The following is a 17,366-nucleotide window of genomic DNA, read 5'->3' on the forward strand; positions in this document are numbered from 1 at the left end:
GATTGACCCACGTGGCGCGATATATAAGCGAAATATCAAATCCCCCAAATGAGCAACCCTTCAGTACACAACTCTTACGCCCCAGATTACGCCCCCCTGGTGCCCAGCGGCTCACAAGAGGTACTTTCTGAACTCGTAACTTACCTCAGCCGTTTCGTTTCTTCGATAAACTTTTGCCCGTCGACAACGACAGCCAAAACAACCGCCCGTCTCGCGTCTACCGTCAATGCCCAAGTCGACGCCTTCAAGTTCAGCTGGTCGTTCAGCTCTCCGTAGGAATCAGGTGCGTTTCATGCAGCTCGGGAAGCGTCGAGTTGTGGTTGACTAGCTGTCTTTTATGGCTCTTAGGCCTGTCGGTCATGTCGGAAGAGAAAACTAGTTCGTGCAACATCCCCATCGTGGTCCCTATCTTCCTCAGGAACTAATACCAACAACTTTCAGAAATGCGATGCTGCACGACCTCACTGTGGAACTTGCGTCAAGTGAGCACCCATATACCGATCGCTTCGGCAGTTGTCGTTAAACGTTTTTGCAGACAATGGCACGCATTGATCAGTGTACCAGCTCCAATTGGCTACGCGTAGGCATTCTCAGCCAACATCTCTATTTCCTCTAAACTCACAGCGTCCCATCTGCAGCCACCCGACTGAACCACAATGCTCCTATGACCCTGTAGAAGGCCTTACTTTGGCGCCTGATACCGACCCTGTGGAAAAGATAAAGCAGTTGGAGGACCAGATCAGTTAGTGAACCACGGTTCTGCTCATTCCAGGTATTGACCGAGCTTATTTTCTCAGCTCAGCTCAAGAACAAGCTATATGAGGTGCAGGCCGCGTCTGCATCCCGCTCGGAGTCCCCTACCCAAAACCTCCATACTGTCCTATCCACTCCCAATGATGCAGGAGGAGGCATATCATTACCTCAAGCGTCATTATCCATGACGCCTACCCTATCATCGACAACACCCGACCCACAATTTGAAAGTGGAAGCCCCGAAATACGAGCCTCGTCAAGGGGCAGTTCCGACCCATTCATGGACTTACTTTTCTTGGGATGGAATCCAGATTTACCTGATCCTGCCACCCTCAATCACTAGTTAGTGTCTAGCTCACGTCTGTTGTCTGTATCAGCACTTTGACAGTGTTCTTGTAGTATAGATGTCTTTTTCAGGTGTGATCCCTGTGGATCGAGAGTCCTGCATAAACCGTCATTTCTCGCGTCAATGCTTCTTTCGCCTCGAGATCCCGGTTTTCCCCATTCCGCTATATTGCACGCTATAGTTGAGCGCTCTCGTATCAGTTTGCTAACCGGTCTAATAACCCCGTCTTCTAGTGTGCATCCGCCTCTAGATGGTCTCCTCAAAATGTAATAACCCTTCCAGACGGTACAAGACGAGATACGTTCGCCGAATTCCATGCCAACAAGACTAGGCATTATATCGACAAAACAATGGCCAGCGGGGAAGACATATTCTCTGTTATGCAAGCATGTATATTGCTGTCCTGGTATTTTTATCAAGAAGGACGCTGGGTGGAGGTTTGGATCTTTGCAGCATTTCAAACGCGGGTCAGCATACCCCTTCGTCTCAATTACCCAGGAACGTTTTCGACCCATGGCAACAGTTCTCCAGGCGCATACCTAGCGCCGCCCAAAGACCTAAGAGATCTCGAGTCGCGACGGCGGTCTTGGTGGATGACCATCTTGTTCGATCGCATCGCATCTGTCGGTGGTTGGATTCATGCCGTTGATGAACGAGATATAGGAACAGAATTACCTCTCAGAAACAGCGATTTTGAGTCGGAGGTGAGCACCCTTCTCCCGCGCGCTCTTCAAAATCAAATTATTTATTTTAATAAATAGCTTCCACTTCCCAGCAATCCACAAGACCTCGCCACGCTAGAGCTCTACACGCACCACCCTCCGCAATACACCGACTCATTCACTTTACTCATAAAAGCCGTGATGCTATTTGGCAAGGTCACCGACTTTAATGTGAGGGGTAGCCTTCGCGCACCCACAGCCCCCAGCAAGCATCAAAATCCCTTTTATCTCGACGGATTCGAAGCACTTGACAAGCTGGTTTCATCTGATTTTCCCGAAAACTTACCGCCTCTATTCAAAAATAATCACGGTGTCTCCGACCTACCCGAGGGAGGCGTTTTGGACACTGATCTGTATATGGTCCACATAATCCCACACGCGTCAGTCCCTTGTTCCTATTTTGACCTCGACCTGACATATGCCTTTTCCCGCAGTGCTACCATTACCCTACACAACCCTTACCTGGACTTCGCGGACCCCAGTTGCGTTTCAACTGCCCGTTGTGTTAACTCTGCCCGAGCCATCTTGATGGCTTATTACATGTTGTCAGCAACATCGTTAGATACCACTCGCCTACACCCTTTTGTCACGGTAAGTGTATTGGCTGTTGGTGAAAAACGAGTTTTCACGTTTACCTCCATGTCACAGATATGCTGGTACTTAGCGGCTGTGGTGCAAGTCCAGCTATGCAAATATTTCATCGAGATCGGTGATAGTGACCGAGAATCAACAGTGTGGGGTGAAATAAACGTGTTAAGGTATGCCTTACATTTCAAGAGCTGGATATCGCTAACTAGGGAAAAGATATGCAATGTTGGCGTATGGCCAAAAGTCTCCTATTGGAAGTGAGTGTTGATTATAAGCTCATCCGGTGCATCCTGACCTCTGGCATAGCGCGACAAGAGAGGCTTCTGCAGGGTCTGATGAGGGAGATTGTACGAATGACAGCTCAGAAACAACCGCTGGAAGTTGGTCTACCACTGTATCCTTTCGCAAATTCTTCCTTATGGCAGAAGGGCGATGGTTCGGAAGGAAGTCAAACTGGCGCTGAAGATGGTTCTGCAATTCCTTTGTCGGTGACACCTCCGTTCGAAGAAGGACATAGGCGGGGACCGACGCCTCCATCTCATGCGCCACATACCAGGCCCTCATCTGCTGCATGGGCACCAGGCGAAGCCCCCACCACCTTCTGATCATTTCGCCTATTGATTAACAACTTTTCCTTTGTGTATCGTATTTTTTTACATTCGTATTTCTTTTGTATTTGTACATTTTTAGTAGTCAGTCTTCCGGTTATATACACATTTCTTACGACCTGAAGGAATACCATGGGCAACTTGTTCATTTCATGTTTCTTTCCCGGTCTATCTCTGCGTCAAATTCGGCTTGCGCTCGAGCACGACTGTCGTCCTTTTGCACTGGTGCATTTGAATCGGGTTCCGTATCAGGGCTCTCGTACCGCTGGCGGAGTTGATCCCAAGTCGAGGGAGATGTTTTATTTGAGTTAGTTTTTCGTATCTCCTCCCAATGATTTTGGTTGGTGGATTTCGGAGGAGGAAGATCAGTTGAAGAGGCCGCAGACTGCCTTGCAGGGAATGTAACTGAGGTTTAGGGCATTGAAGGTATACTTATTAGCAGATAACCACAAACATACACGGGGGTGGTGCGAACCAAAAGAACTAGAGGCGTATATATCCTCTCCATATCTAATGTTGTGAAGCGCCTGATTGACACCCTCCGGGTTCTCCACCCTCAAGACGAGGTTTTTACGTAGCAACGCGGGAAAGACAGTCTCTTGTACCCAGTAACTACTGACAGTCGACAGAGATACCACTAGAGATCTGCTCAGAGGTGATACCGGCGTCCATTTGGAGAGCATGTTGCACGACAAGTGGGCCAATAAACCACTAAGAATACTGTTGGGAAGCTAGTAGACGCGTTGAGAAGGAAGGCAGGACAAGACCGTTGAAATCTTACGTTTGTGTACGATGCTCTCGTCGTAGCACTCAGTGTTTGGGCGATCATGAGGGCGTCGTGTTCATTGAGTAGACCAAGTTCTGCCTGAGGTGCAAGAACGCGTTTGTTGAAATCTACATCTGTTTGCCAGAGACTGGTGAAATGTCGCTCGGAGGTTAGACCAACGAAAGTATTGAAAAGGGCTCTTCTAGCAGGATCCAAGGTCTCCGTGTCTATGTGTCTCGATGAGGTGGACATGGCCGTTGGATGGAAAGCGGCCAGGGTCGTGAAACGATCACCGCGGTCAATGACCTGGCCTGAGGTCCCTGTCGCACAGCAACCATGGGTACCTACTTACATATATTTCCTTTTTGAAGGATTGACAGTGGATAAATCTTCTCGAGCTCAACTACAGGTTCCCACGTGGTATCGAGCAAACCTTTGACCGTGACACCCAACGTCCAGCCACCAATGGATGTGGACGACCGCCCACCACAGCTCAACCTCATTCTAGAACCAAGCTCTCTAGGTCTTCCTCTTTCTCTTCCAGCTACACCAAGTTCTCCCGCCCATCCCCAAGATTCCAAGCCCAAGAAAGCGAATCCCCTCAACGACCTTATTGACACGGAGAAGGCCTACACCGATCTACTTGGGGGTGTTATCAAGGTTCGCATCTTCGCTCAATGTTTTGTCGGAAGGCTCGAATAATCCCATAGAAAGTGGCAGCGGCATGGTCTCGGTCTAACATGCCGCCCCCAAAACTAGACACCATGTTTAGAAGCATAGAAAGCGTTTATAGATCAAACCGCTCCCTTCTAGCTGTACGTGCGTCCCTTACGTGTAAGCACCGACCATCACATTCATTCTGATTCTCCAATGCACGTCTGCAGAAACTAAGAGAGATCGGCACCTCGTCTCCCAAGGCACTCGGCGACCTTTTAATTCGATGGGTTCGTCTTCTTTCCGATCCCCGTCAGGGTATCCCATTATATCTCATTTTCAACCCAGGTTGATGATCTTGAAGGCCCATATACTAGCTATTGCACGCAATATCGCTCGGGTTTCGATCACTGGGAACCAGTGCAAGTGAATACACGTCTGGCGCCCATTCTCGAGTCTTTTTCTGCTGCAAATCCCCCGCCTACATCCAGCAACGCAGATCCCTCTGTATGGTCATTGGATGATCTTTTCCTTCTGCCCAAAGGTCGTCTCAAGTATTACAAGAAACTTTACTCTCGCCTGTTGAAAAGCACTCAGGCTGGGAAAAGTGATCACCGCCTACTGGTCGAAGCACTAGACAAGTTGGAAAAGTTGTTGGCGATATTGGATGAACGGGATGGTATGAAGGTGGAAACCCCTGCTGCATCGCCGAAGTCATCGCCTCCTGTGCTGCAGCCTGAAGAGGAAACCGTGATCGATATGAAAGCGGAGCAAGACGGACATGAGTCATCGCCTGTTCATCGAAGTGATCCTAACGCTGCACTCACTAGCGAAGATAGTTTGATGAGAGAGAGCGGTGAATCAGGATCGTGAGTATTATCTATCTTTCCCTTCGGATAATTATTTTGAAGCTTCACCTAGCGAACGTGTGTCGCAGGGTGCACCATCATCCTCCACAAGTCGTAGTTCATCCTCAACGTTAAGCATGCCAGTAACGGATTTAGAAAGGAGGTTGTCGACACAACGCACTCTCGACATCTTTACAATGACACCAAAGGCGATTAAGTCCTTCATACTTTCCCAGCTATGTGGCTAAAGTTACGTTTTAGATGGTCAAACTGCAAATGTCGCCACCTGCGTTGACATTCACGCGCGAATTCAGGTGTTCTGTCGATATTACAATTCGGTTGACTCCTCGTTCCACTGGCGTCGAAGTTGTGTACCAACGTGGTCATATCTTCTTGCTCTCAGATCTGTTTCTGATATGCTCGCATATGACTCCGCAAGAACGCGCCGAGCACGGGGTCAATGGCGCTGATATGTGGTTGATGTACCCTCCACTATCAGGCAAGGTTTTAAGAGTATCAGAGCCTCTGGAGCAAGGTGAGTGCGACGAGAAGAATTTCGTCATCTCCTTACTAATACTGGAAGTAGACAACACTCTTCAAGTCCATATCATGAGAAAGGAAACCATCGTTCTGACTGCTGACAGTGTCGCTATCCGTGACAACCTCTATGCTGAATTGAAAGGTTGCATTGAATTCGCAGCTTCAGGTAACGATATTCTTCACTATTTCTTGCTGTAACTTTATCGCTTGCCTTCTTTAGTTGGTCCAGTATCAAAACAGCCTCCTCCTCCGGTGCCTCCTTTACCCGGACTCTCTGCCTCAACCTCCCTTCCCCATCCATCCTCTCCTTCCTTCTTCCAAGCATCACCTTCCTCAGCCCGCAGTAGTGACTCGAGTCATTTCAGCTCAAGCGTGAGGACATCTTCGCCACCCACTCTCAACGGTTACAGAGGTTCACATAGTTCATCTAAAACTCCTGAGATGGGACCATCACCTAGATCATCAAGTGGGGTGGACTCTGTTACCGGACAATTCGCCAACATGGCAATGCCTCCACCAATAGGCCCCCGGATGTCACCTCAAGGACCTGGGCCATTCCCTCCCGTCGCATCACCTCCCCTTTCCATTGGTCCTGGGCAAGTTTTTCGGAACCCCAGCATGACTCATGCACCAGGTTCACCTCCTCCCTCTCTTGGTCCTAGTCAAGTCTTCCGAAATCCGAGGAGCTTCACTCATGGGCCTGGTTCTCCTCCCCCTTCCGTTGGCTCAGGGCAAGTACTTGGACCTCCTCGAACGGCTAGCGTGGGACAAGGTGGCCCCGCTCCTGGTCCTCCGATACCACGAATGGGTGGCCCGTCTCCCCCTTTCTCACCACAACAATCCGCACTGAACCGCCCAAATCCTAATCAGACACCCATGTACCCTCCAGGTCAACAACAAATGTTTGCTCCTAGGCCTATGCATAGACCATACGGTCCTATGGGAGAAAATTCTCTACCGCCGATTCCTCCGCGTCCTCCATCCGAGCCTTCCTCTGATGTCATACATAAGTCCCTCTCAACACGATCCCTCAATGCCGCCTATCAACAAGGTCCACCAAGGTCCGCACCCCCGATGCCTAACATGCCACCAGGTACATATCCGCCGTATCATGACCCTGGGACCCCCATTAGACCTGGCATGAATGATGGGCTTCACCCCATCTCTCGACCCACTCTTCCGTCCTCCCAATTCAAGCGGGCGGTATCGAACGCTCAGTCGTTTGCTGATCCGAGTCCCCCAAGTTCGCCAGTCGAGGAGACTCCTAAGTTCTCGGGGCCCACGACACTGACTATTTCTGCCAACATGAAGTGCAAAGTATTCTTGAAGCAGCAACATCAGCAGTGGAAATCGCTGGGATCTGCCAGATTGAAGCTTTATACTCAGTCTCCAACGAACATTAAGCAGTTGGTGGTAGAAGCGGATAGTAAGGATCACACAGTTTTGATTTCGACAATCGTTTTAACGGATGGAGTCGAGCGTGTGGGAAAGACAGGAGTTGCGGTTGAACTCAGCGACAAAGGTGCCCGGACGGGTATCGTGTACATGCTCCAGTTGAGGAGTGACGAGTTCGCAGGAGGGCTTTTTGACAGTCTTTTGGAGGGCTCGGATAGGTCGGGCCTGAGATGAATTTGTTTTCATTGGGGGTTTTGCTTGTTTGGATTCACTCTTCTGAGCGAAGGAACACGGACATTCGATTTTCTGTTATTGTGCCCTCGACACTACTGTCCCTTGATTACCATGATTCACACATACCCCTGACACTAGACCTTTCATTTTACTGAGTATCTTAATAGCGTGTCGCTCCTCATGGAATAGGTAGTTTTGATGATGGTTATTGATAAACCGCCTTATCTCTTCCCACGTGTAGAAAGTAATTTTTGCATTCGTAGGACATGAAAGACGATACAATGATTACGATAGTTAAAAATGCCGTTCGAAACCAATAAAGGTACGTACAAGGTGCCGCGAGTACAGTGACAATCAAAAGTGAACGAGTCCGTCATGCATGAGGGTCAACATACATATGTAGCGTGTACTTCGCTCTAAAATCTCGTTGGGTATCCCGTCTATGTGGGTGACTGGCGCATATGTCGAGTCCACCTAGGGTGGCAACGCGTGGAGGGTCTCAGCAGGTAAGGCGAGGTATAGTGTCGTGCGGTTCCTTCTTTATCCGTCTGTGTCTTCTTCAATATTCAAGTCCAATTTCCTTAACGCCGGACGAAAACTATTTCCGTACAGAGAGAAACGTGGTCACTTCCACTCACTCCCTGGCGGGGAATTCCCGGTTCCAAGTCGCTAGTATTCGGAGGAGACAAGAGAGCAACAGCGGTAGACTGAACACCTGAAGGATCTGCAACAAACACGTAGTCTAATAACGTGGTTAGTAGACATTTCGTTGGGTCGGTGTGAAATACTCACCAATGGAATTTTGCCAGTAATAGGTATAGCTTGTCCATTGTGGCTCATGAGCACCCTTGCGATGAGCTTCCAATGGTACTCGATCACCAAACGTCGTGATTCTTGCTGCGTTTTCGGGAGGTTGGGGAAGAGATTCCTTGTAGAGTCGTAGACCCACGTCACACATGCTCCTCAGAGGTGGGCCGGTCTCAGTGAAAAGGGTCACCAACTCTTCCGAAGTAAGGAGTCCATCTGATGATTTGGCAGGACGTGCGTTGACTATTACCCTGTCACTGTCTGTAGTTTCTTCGTTTTCGTCTTCGTTTTGGGGTATACCAATCGCAAGCGATTGATCTATCGATGCATGAACAACGTAAGAAGCTTTAAGCTGCTCTAATTGTGCAGGGAGGAGTTGATCGCCTACGGCGAGCGAATATGCCGGGTCATCGGGAGTGAAGTTGAAGTCTTCAACAACAAGAGTCAGACTGTGAATGAGAGTGTCAAGGGAGCACTGACCGCCGGCGATGATGCATGGCCAATCCGAGTGATTTTCACTGTCTCTGAATTTGATGACTTCTCGCTTGAGGATACCAGCTTGTCTAGAAACCAAATAATCAAGAAACGAGGAATTAAACGATATAAAGTCCATACCTGGCTCTCTCGTATGTGTACCTTTGAAGTGGACATCAATGGAAGATTAACGCACTGGCAAAAGCAACATACTTTGGATGCCAGAAGAGATGGGTGGTTGCTACAATTAAGCCAACATCACCTTGTGTACTCTTCAGCGAGACGAGATGTCCGATATTCTTGGTACGAAAGCTGGAGCCTCTTCTAAAAAACTCCTCGTCACCGGATCTGATCTCTTGTTCGTCGTAATAGATTGTATGTTCGCCGACATCTTCGTATAGGTCCCGATTGTAAGCAATCAGACAGCCGTGTTTCTTTCCTGGTCCGCAAGCATAGCGATGAGAATAACCGGCCTTCTCAAGTATCGGAAGTAATTTCTCTAGACGATCCACTTCCTGCAACCGGTAGGTAAAGGAGGATTCCGTGGATCTCTGTCAACACCTACTTGAAGGCATAGAATATCCGCTTTACACGCCACCACTTCCTTATAGATCATATGCTCTCGTTGACCGGCCTTGAGGCAATCGCTGGTGGGAAACAATTCACGCCCTGAGAGTTGAATCACCCGACATTATTTTGGAATTGTTGGTAGACGTACGAACGAGGCATTGGGCAAGTAGCTAGGGTTTGGATCGTCAGTTCTACCAACGTAACCTTGAATGCGATGCTTCACAAACATTCCAAGTCAAAACTTTAACAGATTGATGATGTGCCGTCGATGGACTGTCTATTCGATACCATTCTCGTTTCAGGATTTTCGCCATTGGATTTTCCGAGACCTGGGCCAATGTTTGCTTGGCTTTTTTGAGTTTACGTGCCTCTTGAAGGGCGATCTGTTCGACTGTCAAGGCTGGGCGGTTGGATGACATTGTTGTAATAGGTCTAGTCAAGTAGAACCTGGGAAGGATAACAGACAACATGGGTCCGTGCGCGACGGAAATATCTCCCAAGTCACACGCCCGGGCTTGCGTTCAAGTTTTTCTGGATGCAGCGAGTGCTGGGACCTCTTCTAAGACGAACTCTATTCCCGCCTGCGATATCAGTTCGTCGTCGCCCTTCCTTTCCTTCACTTCTCTCCTTCAAACGATCAGCGTCCCAGCTTGCCACCCATCCGATCCCAACGCCGTCCATGTCTACGAATACCTCAGAATCTTTTGCCAACTTCGATCTCATCAAACGCGTCAAGCTCGATTTTACAGACGTTACCGTCTCCAAATGGAAGAGCAGGGTCACTGGTCTGAGCGTTATTCATCTGGACTACGAAGGTGCGTTCCAGAGGGTCAATGCTTGTTTGCAGTCTAATATCTCGAGCAGCACCTCTCGTCAGTGGTTACTTCGTCGTGGCTACCGAAAGTACAGTTGAACCATATCTGTCTTTCAAATGTCTAATCATATCTCCGAATCAGTCTTCAACGACTCAGGATGTCCGCATACTTTGGAGCAGTGAGCCGAAGTTTCTGTGCCATACGAACTGTCGCTCACCAACCATAGCCTCGTTTTCATGGGATCACAAAAATACCCTTATAAAGGCATAATCGATCACCTTGCGAACCGTGGCTTCTCGAATGGCACCAATGCTTGGACCGACACCGACCACACAGCCTATACCGTCGTCACGGCCGGAGAACAGGGTTTCCTCCAGCTTCTGCCGATTTACGTTGATCACATCCTCTATCCTACAATTACCAAGGCCGGGTAAGTCAGAAGTTCTAACGACTGTGGACGATTCTAATCCTTGACGCTCAGATACATAACGGAAGTATGTTGAAACAGCTATTTCCTGTCCTGATGACTTACCGACTTATCTAGGTTCATCACATTGATCCTAACGGAAATGATTCTGGTGTGGTGTACAGTGAGATGCAAGGCAGAGAGAACACATCTGGTGATCTTATGGCGCTCCGGTCAGATATCCCTATTTCTTCCCCCAAAGCAACCGACCCACTGACGCCGACATAATTACAGTATGCAAAGATTACTCGATCCGCCCGAGAGTGCGTACCGTAGCGAAACAGGTGGGCTCATGGAAGCATTACGGGTATTAACCGTCGAACAAAGTAAGCAGTGCTTCGTACATCCGATGCCTTTCACGTTCACTTAAAGTGACAATATTTAGTCCGCAATTATCATGCATCATACTATGTTCCTCACAACTTAGCCCTCATTGTTGCTGGGAAGCTATCCAGCGGCACTTCTTCCCTGCTGCAGGTCGTTCAGGAACAAGTGGAGCCAAGTCTTATTGCACATGGACAAGACAAAGGGCCCCGTCCAGAGGGGTGGAAACGACCGTTTGTCGAGACACCAAGTGCAATCAGGCCTCCTTTCTCCAAGTCAATACAGGAGAATGTCGACTTCCCAGACCAAGATGAGAGTCAGTATTGCGATCGCTGATACTCACAGTCATTGACAGTATTTGCATGCAGGCATGGGTGAAGTTGTCATCAATTTCCTGGGCCCTGCCCCGAACGAGTTTTTAGAACGAAAGGTATATTTTGCGCCGCCGTATCTTCAAATTCGAACTAACACATGACTAAAGGCATTAGACATCATCAGCACCTATCTTACATCGTCGGCAGCAGCTCCCCTAAATAAAGAATTCATAGAGATAGAGTCACCTTTATGGTGAGGCGTAACTTTCACCCCCCCCCTCTCCTAGGCCTTCATCGTCACTAAACAGAGTTTTCTAGTTCCTATATCTATTTCGCTGAAGACACGCGGGCGACGCGCGTATATCTTCCCATATACGTTGGCTCAGTACCTACAGCACACCTCGATACCTTCGATGAGAAGCTCAAAGATAGTCTGCGTCGCATCGTAAAAGAAGGTGTTGACATGGAGAGGATTGCAATGGTCATAAACAGGGATGAGCGACAGGTGAATAGACTACTTCCGTACATTACTTTAAACGGTTGCTAACATTCATGAACCAGCTCCGCAGTAAACTCGAATCTGCCAAAGGGGACACTTTCTCCGGGACGGTAATCACGGATTTCCTCTATGGCGCCGAAGACGGCTCAGAACTCGGACCATCAATGGACGAGATCAATCAATATGCGGAGGTCCGCGAATGGACAAGCAAACAATGGACTGACCTTCTTCAGAAGTATGTCCTGTCCTATCCCTTTGAAGTGCCTGAATATGAACCCAAGTCAATGCCAGGTACTATATTGATCCACCATCAGTGACTATTACTGGCCGCCCGTCAGCTGCCTTGGCTGAACAGTTAGAGAAGGATGAAAAAAAGCGTGTTGAGGCACAAGTCAAGCGATTGGGTCCGGACGGACTGAAGAGAGCAGAGATGGAACTTGAAGAAGCCAAATCCCAGCACGATAAACCCATTCCTGCCGACATCCTCAAAAAGTTCCGTATTCCCAACGTCAAAAGCATTGCATGGATACCTGTCAAGAGTTTGCAGCAGAAAGGGAAAGGTCGGGACGCTCAAAGTGCGACAACCTCTGACACGGAACTTGCGAAACACATCAATGCTGATGGCGACGAATTACCGTTCTTCGTTCAGTACGATCACGTCGAGGTGAAGTATCCTTACTTATTTTGATCCTTGACGCTCATCCGACCCGCTTCCAGTCCGATTTTATCAGTATACATGCCCTCTTCTCGCTCGACCAGCTACCAGACCCACTGAAGAAGTAAGTACAATGGACAACCAAGTAGATCACCAACATAACATCCTCACAGGCACCTTTCGACCTACCTATCTACATTCTTTTCTCTTCCGGTCATACGATTGTCTGGCGAGCGTCTGTCACACGAGGAGGTTATCAACAAACTGGACGACGAAACCGTCTCTTATGAGGTTGGACTAGGGATCTCCAATGCATTCTCCCAGACCTTCCGCGTCAGTATCAAGGTGGAAACCAATGCTTACGAAACGGCGATTGCCTGGTTAAGGGATCTCATCTACGGAGCTGATTTCAACAAAGAGCGGTACGGCGCAACATAACTCGATCTTAATTAGTAGCTCAACGTCTGTACTTTCAGTCTACAGGTAACTGTGGCAAAAATCCAGCAGTCTCTTCCAGAGATGAAACGGGACGGAAACACAGTCTTGGGTTCTGTCTGGGCGGACCTACTTTATGACGAATCCTCAACATCTCGCGCCGGTGCTTTAACGGAACAGGTTGACTTCATACCTACGCTTGCTAGACAGCTTCAAGAGGCTCCAGAACAAGTCATCGCTGACTTCGAAGAAATCAGAAAGTATTGTGAGTAGTTTCACCTTATCCCGGCCACTATTTTCTAACTCCACTACCAGTGACCGACCCCTCGGGTATGCGATTCTCCGTTACTGGAAATGTGATGAAGGTCGAAAAGCCGCGAAGCCTCTGGAAGAAGTACTTCCACTCCATACCGGTTCGTTGTCGTCTTGATGTCTCAGTGGGTGTTGCTTTGACGTAGCACTGTTGACTAGGAAGGTCCTCTTACACCTGTACCTTTATCCTCCCGGACTCTGAGCCCTGTAGGACAAAAGCCTGTCAAAAAGGTTAGTGTAAGACGAATGTCAGAGTCTTCTATCCGCGCTGAGAACCCACATTTATCAGGCTATCGTCATGAGTTTACCCACGATAGAAAGCGCGTACGTTACCCACACCACCCAGGGCATTCAAGGCTTCGATCATCCTGAATATCCTGCGTTCCGTGTCGCGCTTGAAGTTCTCAATGCCACTGAAAGTTTCCTTTGGGTACGCTAATCAAATGGAATATGGTTGCTTTGTCACTTATGGTGCTCCAGCGTTACATCCGCGGTTCAGGCCTTGCATACGGAGCATACGTCTCCCTGGATGTTGAATCCGGACTACTCAGCTTTTCCTTATACCGGGTATGTGTCTGCTTTCCGCATTTTGCCAGGAGTACTGAAGGTTCTGCAGAGCTCCAACAGCATGGGCGCTTATAAAGAGGCTTCCACGGTCCTCAAAGGGTTAACGAATGGTTCAGTATGTTTACGCCTGCCATCCTCACAACGCAAGCTCAAAAATTGCTAGATACCGCTTGACGACACGACCCTTGAGGCAGCCAAGAGCAGCATCGTCTATGGTGTTGCCAAAAACGTATCAACTGCTGGCCGAGCCGTGAGTTCCCTGAAGATAAACTCTTCTTCTGCTTCTCAATAGGTCTTGCAGGCCATCGCTTCCTTTACAAACCAAGCCCTTAAGAATCTGCCGCAGAACCATCAAGTGGACCTCCTTGAAAAGTTCCAGGCTGTCACAAAAGAAGATGTACTGAAGATTCTTCGTGCTTACTTCCTTCCTTTGCTGGATTCGAAGTCGTCGGTAGCGGTTGTCGTTACAGCCCCTTCAAGAGCAGATGACATCGTGAAGAACTTGAAGGAACACGGATTTGAAGTGGAGAAGCGTACCTTAGAAGTAGACCCTGATGAATTAGAGGGATCGGAGAGTGGCAGCGAGAGCGGAAATGATTCCGATACTGATTCTCGAAAGTAGTGGATTGTAGCGTTATATATTACTGATAACCGTATTTGATGCTTTTATCAATTCCGTCCTTTACTGTGCGAAGGATCTGGTTGGTCTTTGGCCTCAATTACCTCGATCTTCTTTTCATTGGCCTCACCAGGTTTCAACTCGACGCCGTTGAAAAAATCGTTATCTACGATAAACCGAATGGCTTGAGACAGGTTTGAAACCGTTATTCGAATCTCGGGGAGTAACAACTAACACCACGTTAACCACAGGTAGCAAAGATGAAAGTGGAAACTCACATTCCGTAGCAAATTGGATTTAGGACCAAAAGGGATGTGTGGCGCGTCCTTGGGCTGGATCGATCTCTTCTTGAGGGATCCTGTTCCATTGGCAGTACTTCTGGTGTCCTTTAATTGCTCTACCGGCGCAGCCATTGCAGGGGTAACGGGAGAATTAGGAAGCTCATCTGGGGGTGGACGGACAGGCATAGACTCTGGAGCTCCGTCATCACTGCTCTCGCCGCCTGAAGGACATGCCTCCGTTACGGGCTTCTTTGGTAGAGGATGTCGGGGTACCACTTTAGTTATTGTAGCATGCTCTCCTAAATCTGGTCCCCTTGCACGTCCTCGCTTAGTCCTCCCTCTGGATAGATCTCCATCTCCTTGGAATTTCCGTTTTTTACCAAACAGTCCCAATTCTTCTACAGAAAGTTCTCCGCGAGCAGCAGCGTCCTCCAACTTTCGTTTCTTCTCCTGTATCAAAGTAGACGTCGGCCATCTCTTTTTCCGTTCTGCAACCCAATTATCAATGGCTTCGTGTGTTTCGAGAGTGATATTAGTTCCCTGTATGGGAATAACTTTTCTATGTTCGTCTTCAGCGGACTGGATCCTGGTAAGAAGTCGTGAAGATAATATTTACCCTTTTAGACTGGGGTCAGCGTCCCAGTTTGATTTTTTATCTAGTTTCTCCCAATTAGGAGGATAGATTAAATGTCGATCTGCCATATGTATCTCGACACTTTTGGCAGAACCCGTAAAAGTGCATTGTTTATACGTGCACCTACTACTTCCCGCTTGATACCAACTTGAGTTGCTTGAGAGAGGAAAACTGCGCGTTGGGCTCAAGTGACTGGACGGAGCAGATGGAGGGGTGTAGATGTTCGCCGAGGCGTTGCTGTAACTAAGGGCTGGGTTATATGTGGAGGAGTATGTGAATCCTTCGGGGTTCGTGTAAGGCACTGACGTCGAGTATCGTGAATAAGTTTGGGTATAATGAGACGAATATGTAGACGCATAAGGATTGTTCAACGCTGAACGACCTGTGGATGCTACCAATGAGGACTGTTGCGCCAAAGACCAGGCCTGATTTGATGATGTGCTAGCCTTTGGCTGACGTTGATGGTGGTGAGAGCCATGCATGTTTAGGCACCGGTGGCTTCGCATTTCTTGAGTTCCTTACGCGTTTCAGACTGGCTTGCTATAATTTAGAATATATTCATACTTTTAGTGAGCAGACAACAGTACGATATAACCAATGAGTGGAACAAGGCTCTAATCGTAAGGTAGGCGAAGCGAGCATTGGAGCACAAGGAATTGTGGACGAGGTAAAGGGAACTGGGGGAGTTGAACAGTCGACTAGGACCTTCGAAAGGTTGGCGACATATACGAACAGGAGTGGTACAAGGTTAGGTTACGAAAAACAGTGAACCATGCATGGTGCGGGTCGACTAGATTTAGTGATACATCGTCGGTCAACAGGTCCCAAAAAAGAAGTCATGGAAGGAGAGTATTGGGGAAAAGGAGACTGAAAGGGAAGACGAGAAGGCAGACGATCCTAAACCGATCCTAGACTTAGTCCTGTAACTCCTGCTGCTGCTGTGCCTCACGCCCGACCCGCCTTTCCTTCTCACTCTCCAACTGATTATACAACAAAAACAATGCCTTTTCATTGGCTTCAGGAGTGCCAACGATGGTGAACATCCTTTCACCGGTGTCGTCATGGGGCGCTTTGGCAATGGAAATCTTGGAGCCAGAGAGGCGGCGGATTTCGGTAATCTTAGAACCACTGCGACCAATGATACAGCCGACCATGTCCGAAGGAATGGAGATATTTTGGGTGCGTAGGTTAGCAGCAGGCTGAGCAGCAACACTGGCTTGTTGCAGTGAGGGAGATGTAGGAGAGCCAGGGGACCGGCCGTCGCCATTGGAACGACGTGGATTGTTATGAGACGGAAGCCCATTCGCGGAACGTCTGTTCCGCTCCTCCGGTGGACCAGGATGATACAAAACGGTTCCAACTCCTCGTTCCCAATCTTCCAAAAGACATTTACCGATCTCTTGAATAGCATGCGTGATGGCATCGGGAGATCCTTGCACTTCGACGATTCGCTCAGTTGACTGATGAAGCATTTCTTTGGATGCGATCATTCGAGCACCAGAACCATCCTGAATGGCCTTGATCTTCAGACCGCTACGGCCAATGATTGTTCCCATAAGATTATGAGAGATCAAAAGTCGGATGGAGGTGTGCGAAGCAGAAGGAGATGCAGTAACTGGAGACGGCGTATTGGATGTCACCAGCTGTTGAATTATGAGAGCATAAGCCTAGGAAGCAAAATATTAGTACGAACAACACACGGCCAAAAACCCGCACTTTTGTTACACTCTCAACGGAGCCAGTGACAGTGAGAACCCGCTCATGTACACCGGGAATGACTTTACTGACACCAGCTTTAACACCAGTCTGGTCACGCAGATCCGCGACGTTTTTTCCACCTTTTCCTATGACAATACCAGCATCTTTCGTGGTGACCAGGGCTCTGAGAGTCAAGGTGTCTTTGGGCGAGGGGGAAGGAGAACGCGACTGTTGGGGAGAATCTATACATACGAAAGGAGGTCAATTGAAATCGTTTAAAAAATGGTGGAAAAAAAGGGAAACTCTTACCAGAGTCACGCTTGACGGAGTCGGACATAATTGGGAGGAGGAAGGGGGTGAAAGGGCGCGGGAGAAGGGGAGAAGCTGGAAGAGGGCGATGGAGGACGGTGAGGGGAAGGGACAAGGTGTTAATAAAATCGAG

General features: G+C 48.6%; 7 protein-coding genes across 7 annotated transcripts; 3 read left to right on the top strand and 4 right to left on the bottom strand.

Annotated features, from left to right (window-relative positions):
- Window positions 1-62: 62 nt before the first annotated feature.
- On the top strand, window positions 63-3,016 carry E1B28_001157 (uncharacterized protein). The gene is made up of 13 exons (XM_043147064.1): window positions 63-283; window positions 349-378; window positions 442-482; window positions 536-580; window positions 639-742; window positions 798-1,095; window positions 1,153-1,279; window positions 1,333-1,803; window positions 1,861-2,201; window positions 2,256-2,412; window positions 2,470-2,579; window positions 2,626-2,666; window positions 2,716-3,016. The coding sequence occupies exons 1-13, from the start codon at window positions 227-229 to the stop codon at window positions 3,012-3,014; spliced, it is 2,121 nt and encodes a 706-aa protein (XP_043015769.1). The 5' UTR covers window positions 63-226; the 3' UTR covers window positions 3,015-3,016.
- Window positions 3,017-3,162: 146 nt separating this feature from the next.
- E1B28_001158 (uncharacterized protein) lies at window positions 3,163-4,047 on the bottom strand (the record flags this gene model as incomplete). Its single annotated transcript, XM_043147065.1, has 3 exons — window positions 3,799-4,047; window positions 3,493-3,748; window positions 3,163-3,422 (listed from the first exon to the last, which is right to left on the bottom strand). Exons 1-3 carry the CDS (start codon window positions 4,033-4,035, stop codon window positions 3,163-3,165), a joined length of 753 nt encoding a protein of 250 aa, XP_043015770.1. The 5' UTR covers window positions 4,036-4,047.
- A 160-nt stretch (window positions 4,048-4,207) lies between these two features.
- Window positions 4,208-7,454, top strand: E1B28_001159 (uncharacterized protein; the record flags this gene model as incomplete). The annotated part of the gene is made up of 8 exons (XM_043147066.1): window positions 4,208-4,443; window positions 4,494-4,598; window positions 4,668-4,727; window positions 4,786-5,306; window positions 5,359-5,494; window positions 5,547-5,820; window positions 5,872-5,991; window positions 6,046-7,454. Exons 1-8 carry the CDS (start codon window positions 4,249-4,251, stop codon window positions 7,452-7,454), a joined length of 2,820 nt encoding a protein of 939 aa, XP_043015771.1. The 5' UTR covers window positions 4,208-4,248.
- Window positions 6,072-9,809, bottom strand: E1B28_001160 (uncharacterized protein). The gene is made up of 8 exons (XM_043147067.1): window positions 9,533-9,809; window positions 9,454-9,475; window positions 9,301-9,404; window positions 8,949-9,250; window positions 8,877-8,897; window positions 8,742-8,824; window positions 8,247-8,690; window positions 6,072-8,196 (listed from the first exon to the last, which is right to left on the bottom strand). The coding sequence occupies exons 1-8, from the start codon at window positions 9,773-9,775 to the stop codon at window positions 8,036-8,038; spliced, it is 1,380 nt and encodes a 459-aa protein (XP_043015772.1). The 5' UTR covers window positions 9,776-9,809; the 3' UTR covers window positions 6,072-8,035.
- Window positions 9,806-14,384, top strand: E1B28_001161 (uncharacterized protein). The gene is made up of 23 exons (XM_043147068.1): window positions 9,806-10,120; window positions 10,170-10,208; window positions 10,262-10,298; window positions 10,347-10,550; window positions 10,602-10,614; window positions 10,665-10,759; window positions 10,821-10,912; window positions 10,972-11,226; window positions 11,279-11,340; window positions 11,392-11,477; window positions 11,543-11,729; window positions 11,786-11,958; window positions 12,015-12,387; window positions 12,441-12,502; window positions 12,552-12,800; window positions 12,855-13,078; window positions 13,129-13,226; window positions 13,285-13,356; window positions 13,415-13,555; window positions 13,606-13,692; window positions 13,742-13,807; window positions 13,856-13,942; window positions 13,994-14,384. The coding sequence occupies exons 1-23, from the start codon at window positions 9,841-9,843 to the stop codon at window positions 14,312-14,314; spliced, it is 3,303 nt and encodes a 1,100-aa protein (XP_043015773.1). The 5' UTR covers window positions 9,806-9,840; the 3' UTR covers window positions 14,315-14,384.
- On the bottom strand, window positions 14,362-15,712 carry E1B28_001162 (uncharacterized protein; the record flags this gene model as incomplete). The annotated part of the gene is made up of 3 exons (XM_043147069.1): window positions 15,209-15,712; window positions 14,590-15,151; window positions 14,362-14,541 (listed from the first exon to the last, which is right to left on the bottom strand). Exons 1-3 carry the CDS (start codon window positions 15,706-15,708, stop codon window positions 14,362-14,364), a joined length of 1,242 nt encoding a protein of 413 aa, XP_043015774.1. The 5' UTR covers window positions 15,709-15,712.
- Window positions 15,713-16,140: 428 nt separating this feature from the next.
- E1B28_001163 (uncharacterized protein) lies at window positions 16,141-17,261 on the bottom strand (the record flags this gene model as incomplete). Its single annotated transcript, XM_043147070.1, has 3 exons — window positions 16,141-16,893; window positions 16,943-17,166; window positions 17,234-17,261. 3 exons carry the CDS (start codon window positions 17,259-17,261, stop codon window positions 16,141-16,143), a joined length of 1,005 nt encoding a protein of 334 aa, XP_043015775.1.
- Window positions 17,262-17,366: the final 105 nt, after the last annotated feature.

The sequence above is a fragment of the Marasmius oreades genome, chromosome 1 (assembly GCF_018924745.1).
Source record: "Marasmius oreades isolate 03SP1 chromosome 1, whole genome shotgun sequence".
NCBI lineage: Eukaryota > Fungi > Basidiomycota > Agaricomycetes > Agaricales > Marasmiaceae > Marasmius > Marasmius oreades.

Bases quoted from the DNA above. Each gene is read 5' to 3' on its own strand.
- E1B28_001157 (XM_043147064.1), top strand. From the start codon at position 227: ATGCCCAAGTCGACGCCTTCAAGTTCAGCTGGTCGTTCAGCTCTCCGT. The intron at 1,280-1,332 runs GTTGAGCGCTCT...CCCGTCTTCTAG, and splicing joins CCGCTATATTGCACGCTATA to TGTGCATCCGCCTCTAGATG. The intron at 2,202-2,255 runs GTCAGTCCCTTG...CTTTTCCCGCAG, and splicing joins GTCCACATAATCCCACACGC to TGCTACCATTACCCTACACA.
- E1B28_001160 (XM_043147067.1), bottom strand. From the start codon at position 9,775: ATGTTGTCTGTTATCCTTCCCAGGTTCTACTTGACTAGACCTATTACA. The intron at 9,476-9,532 runs GTTTGTGAAGCA...TCCAAACCCTAG, and splicing joins TTAAAGTTTTGACTTGGAAT to CTACTTGCCCAATGCCTCGT. The intron at 9,251-9,300 runs GTAGGTGTTGAC...TACCGGTTGCAG, and splicing joins CGGATATTCTATGCCTTCAA to GAAGTGGATCGTCTAGAGAA.
- E1B28_001161 (XM_043147068.1), top strand. From the start codon at position 9,841: ATGCAGCGAGTGCTGGGACCTCTTCTAAGACGAACTCTATTCCCGCCT. The intron at 13,693-13,741 runs GTATGTGTCTGC...AAGGTTCTGCAG, and splicing joins TCAGCTTTTCCTTATACCGG to AGCTCCAACAGCATGGGCGC. The intron at 13,943-13,993 runs GTGAGTTCCCTG...TAGGTCTTGCAG, and splicing joins TATCAACTGCTGGCCGAGCC to GCCATCGCTTCCTTTACAAA.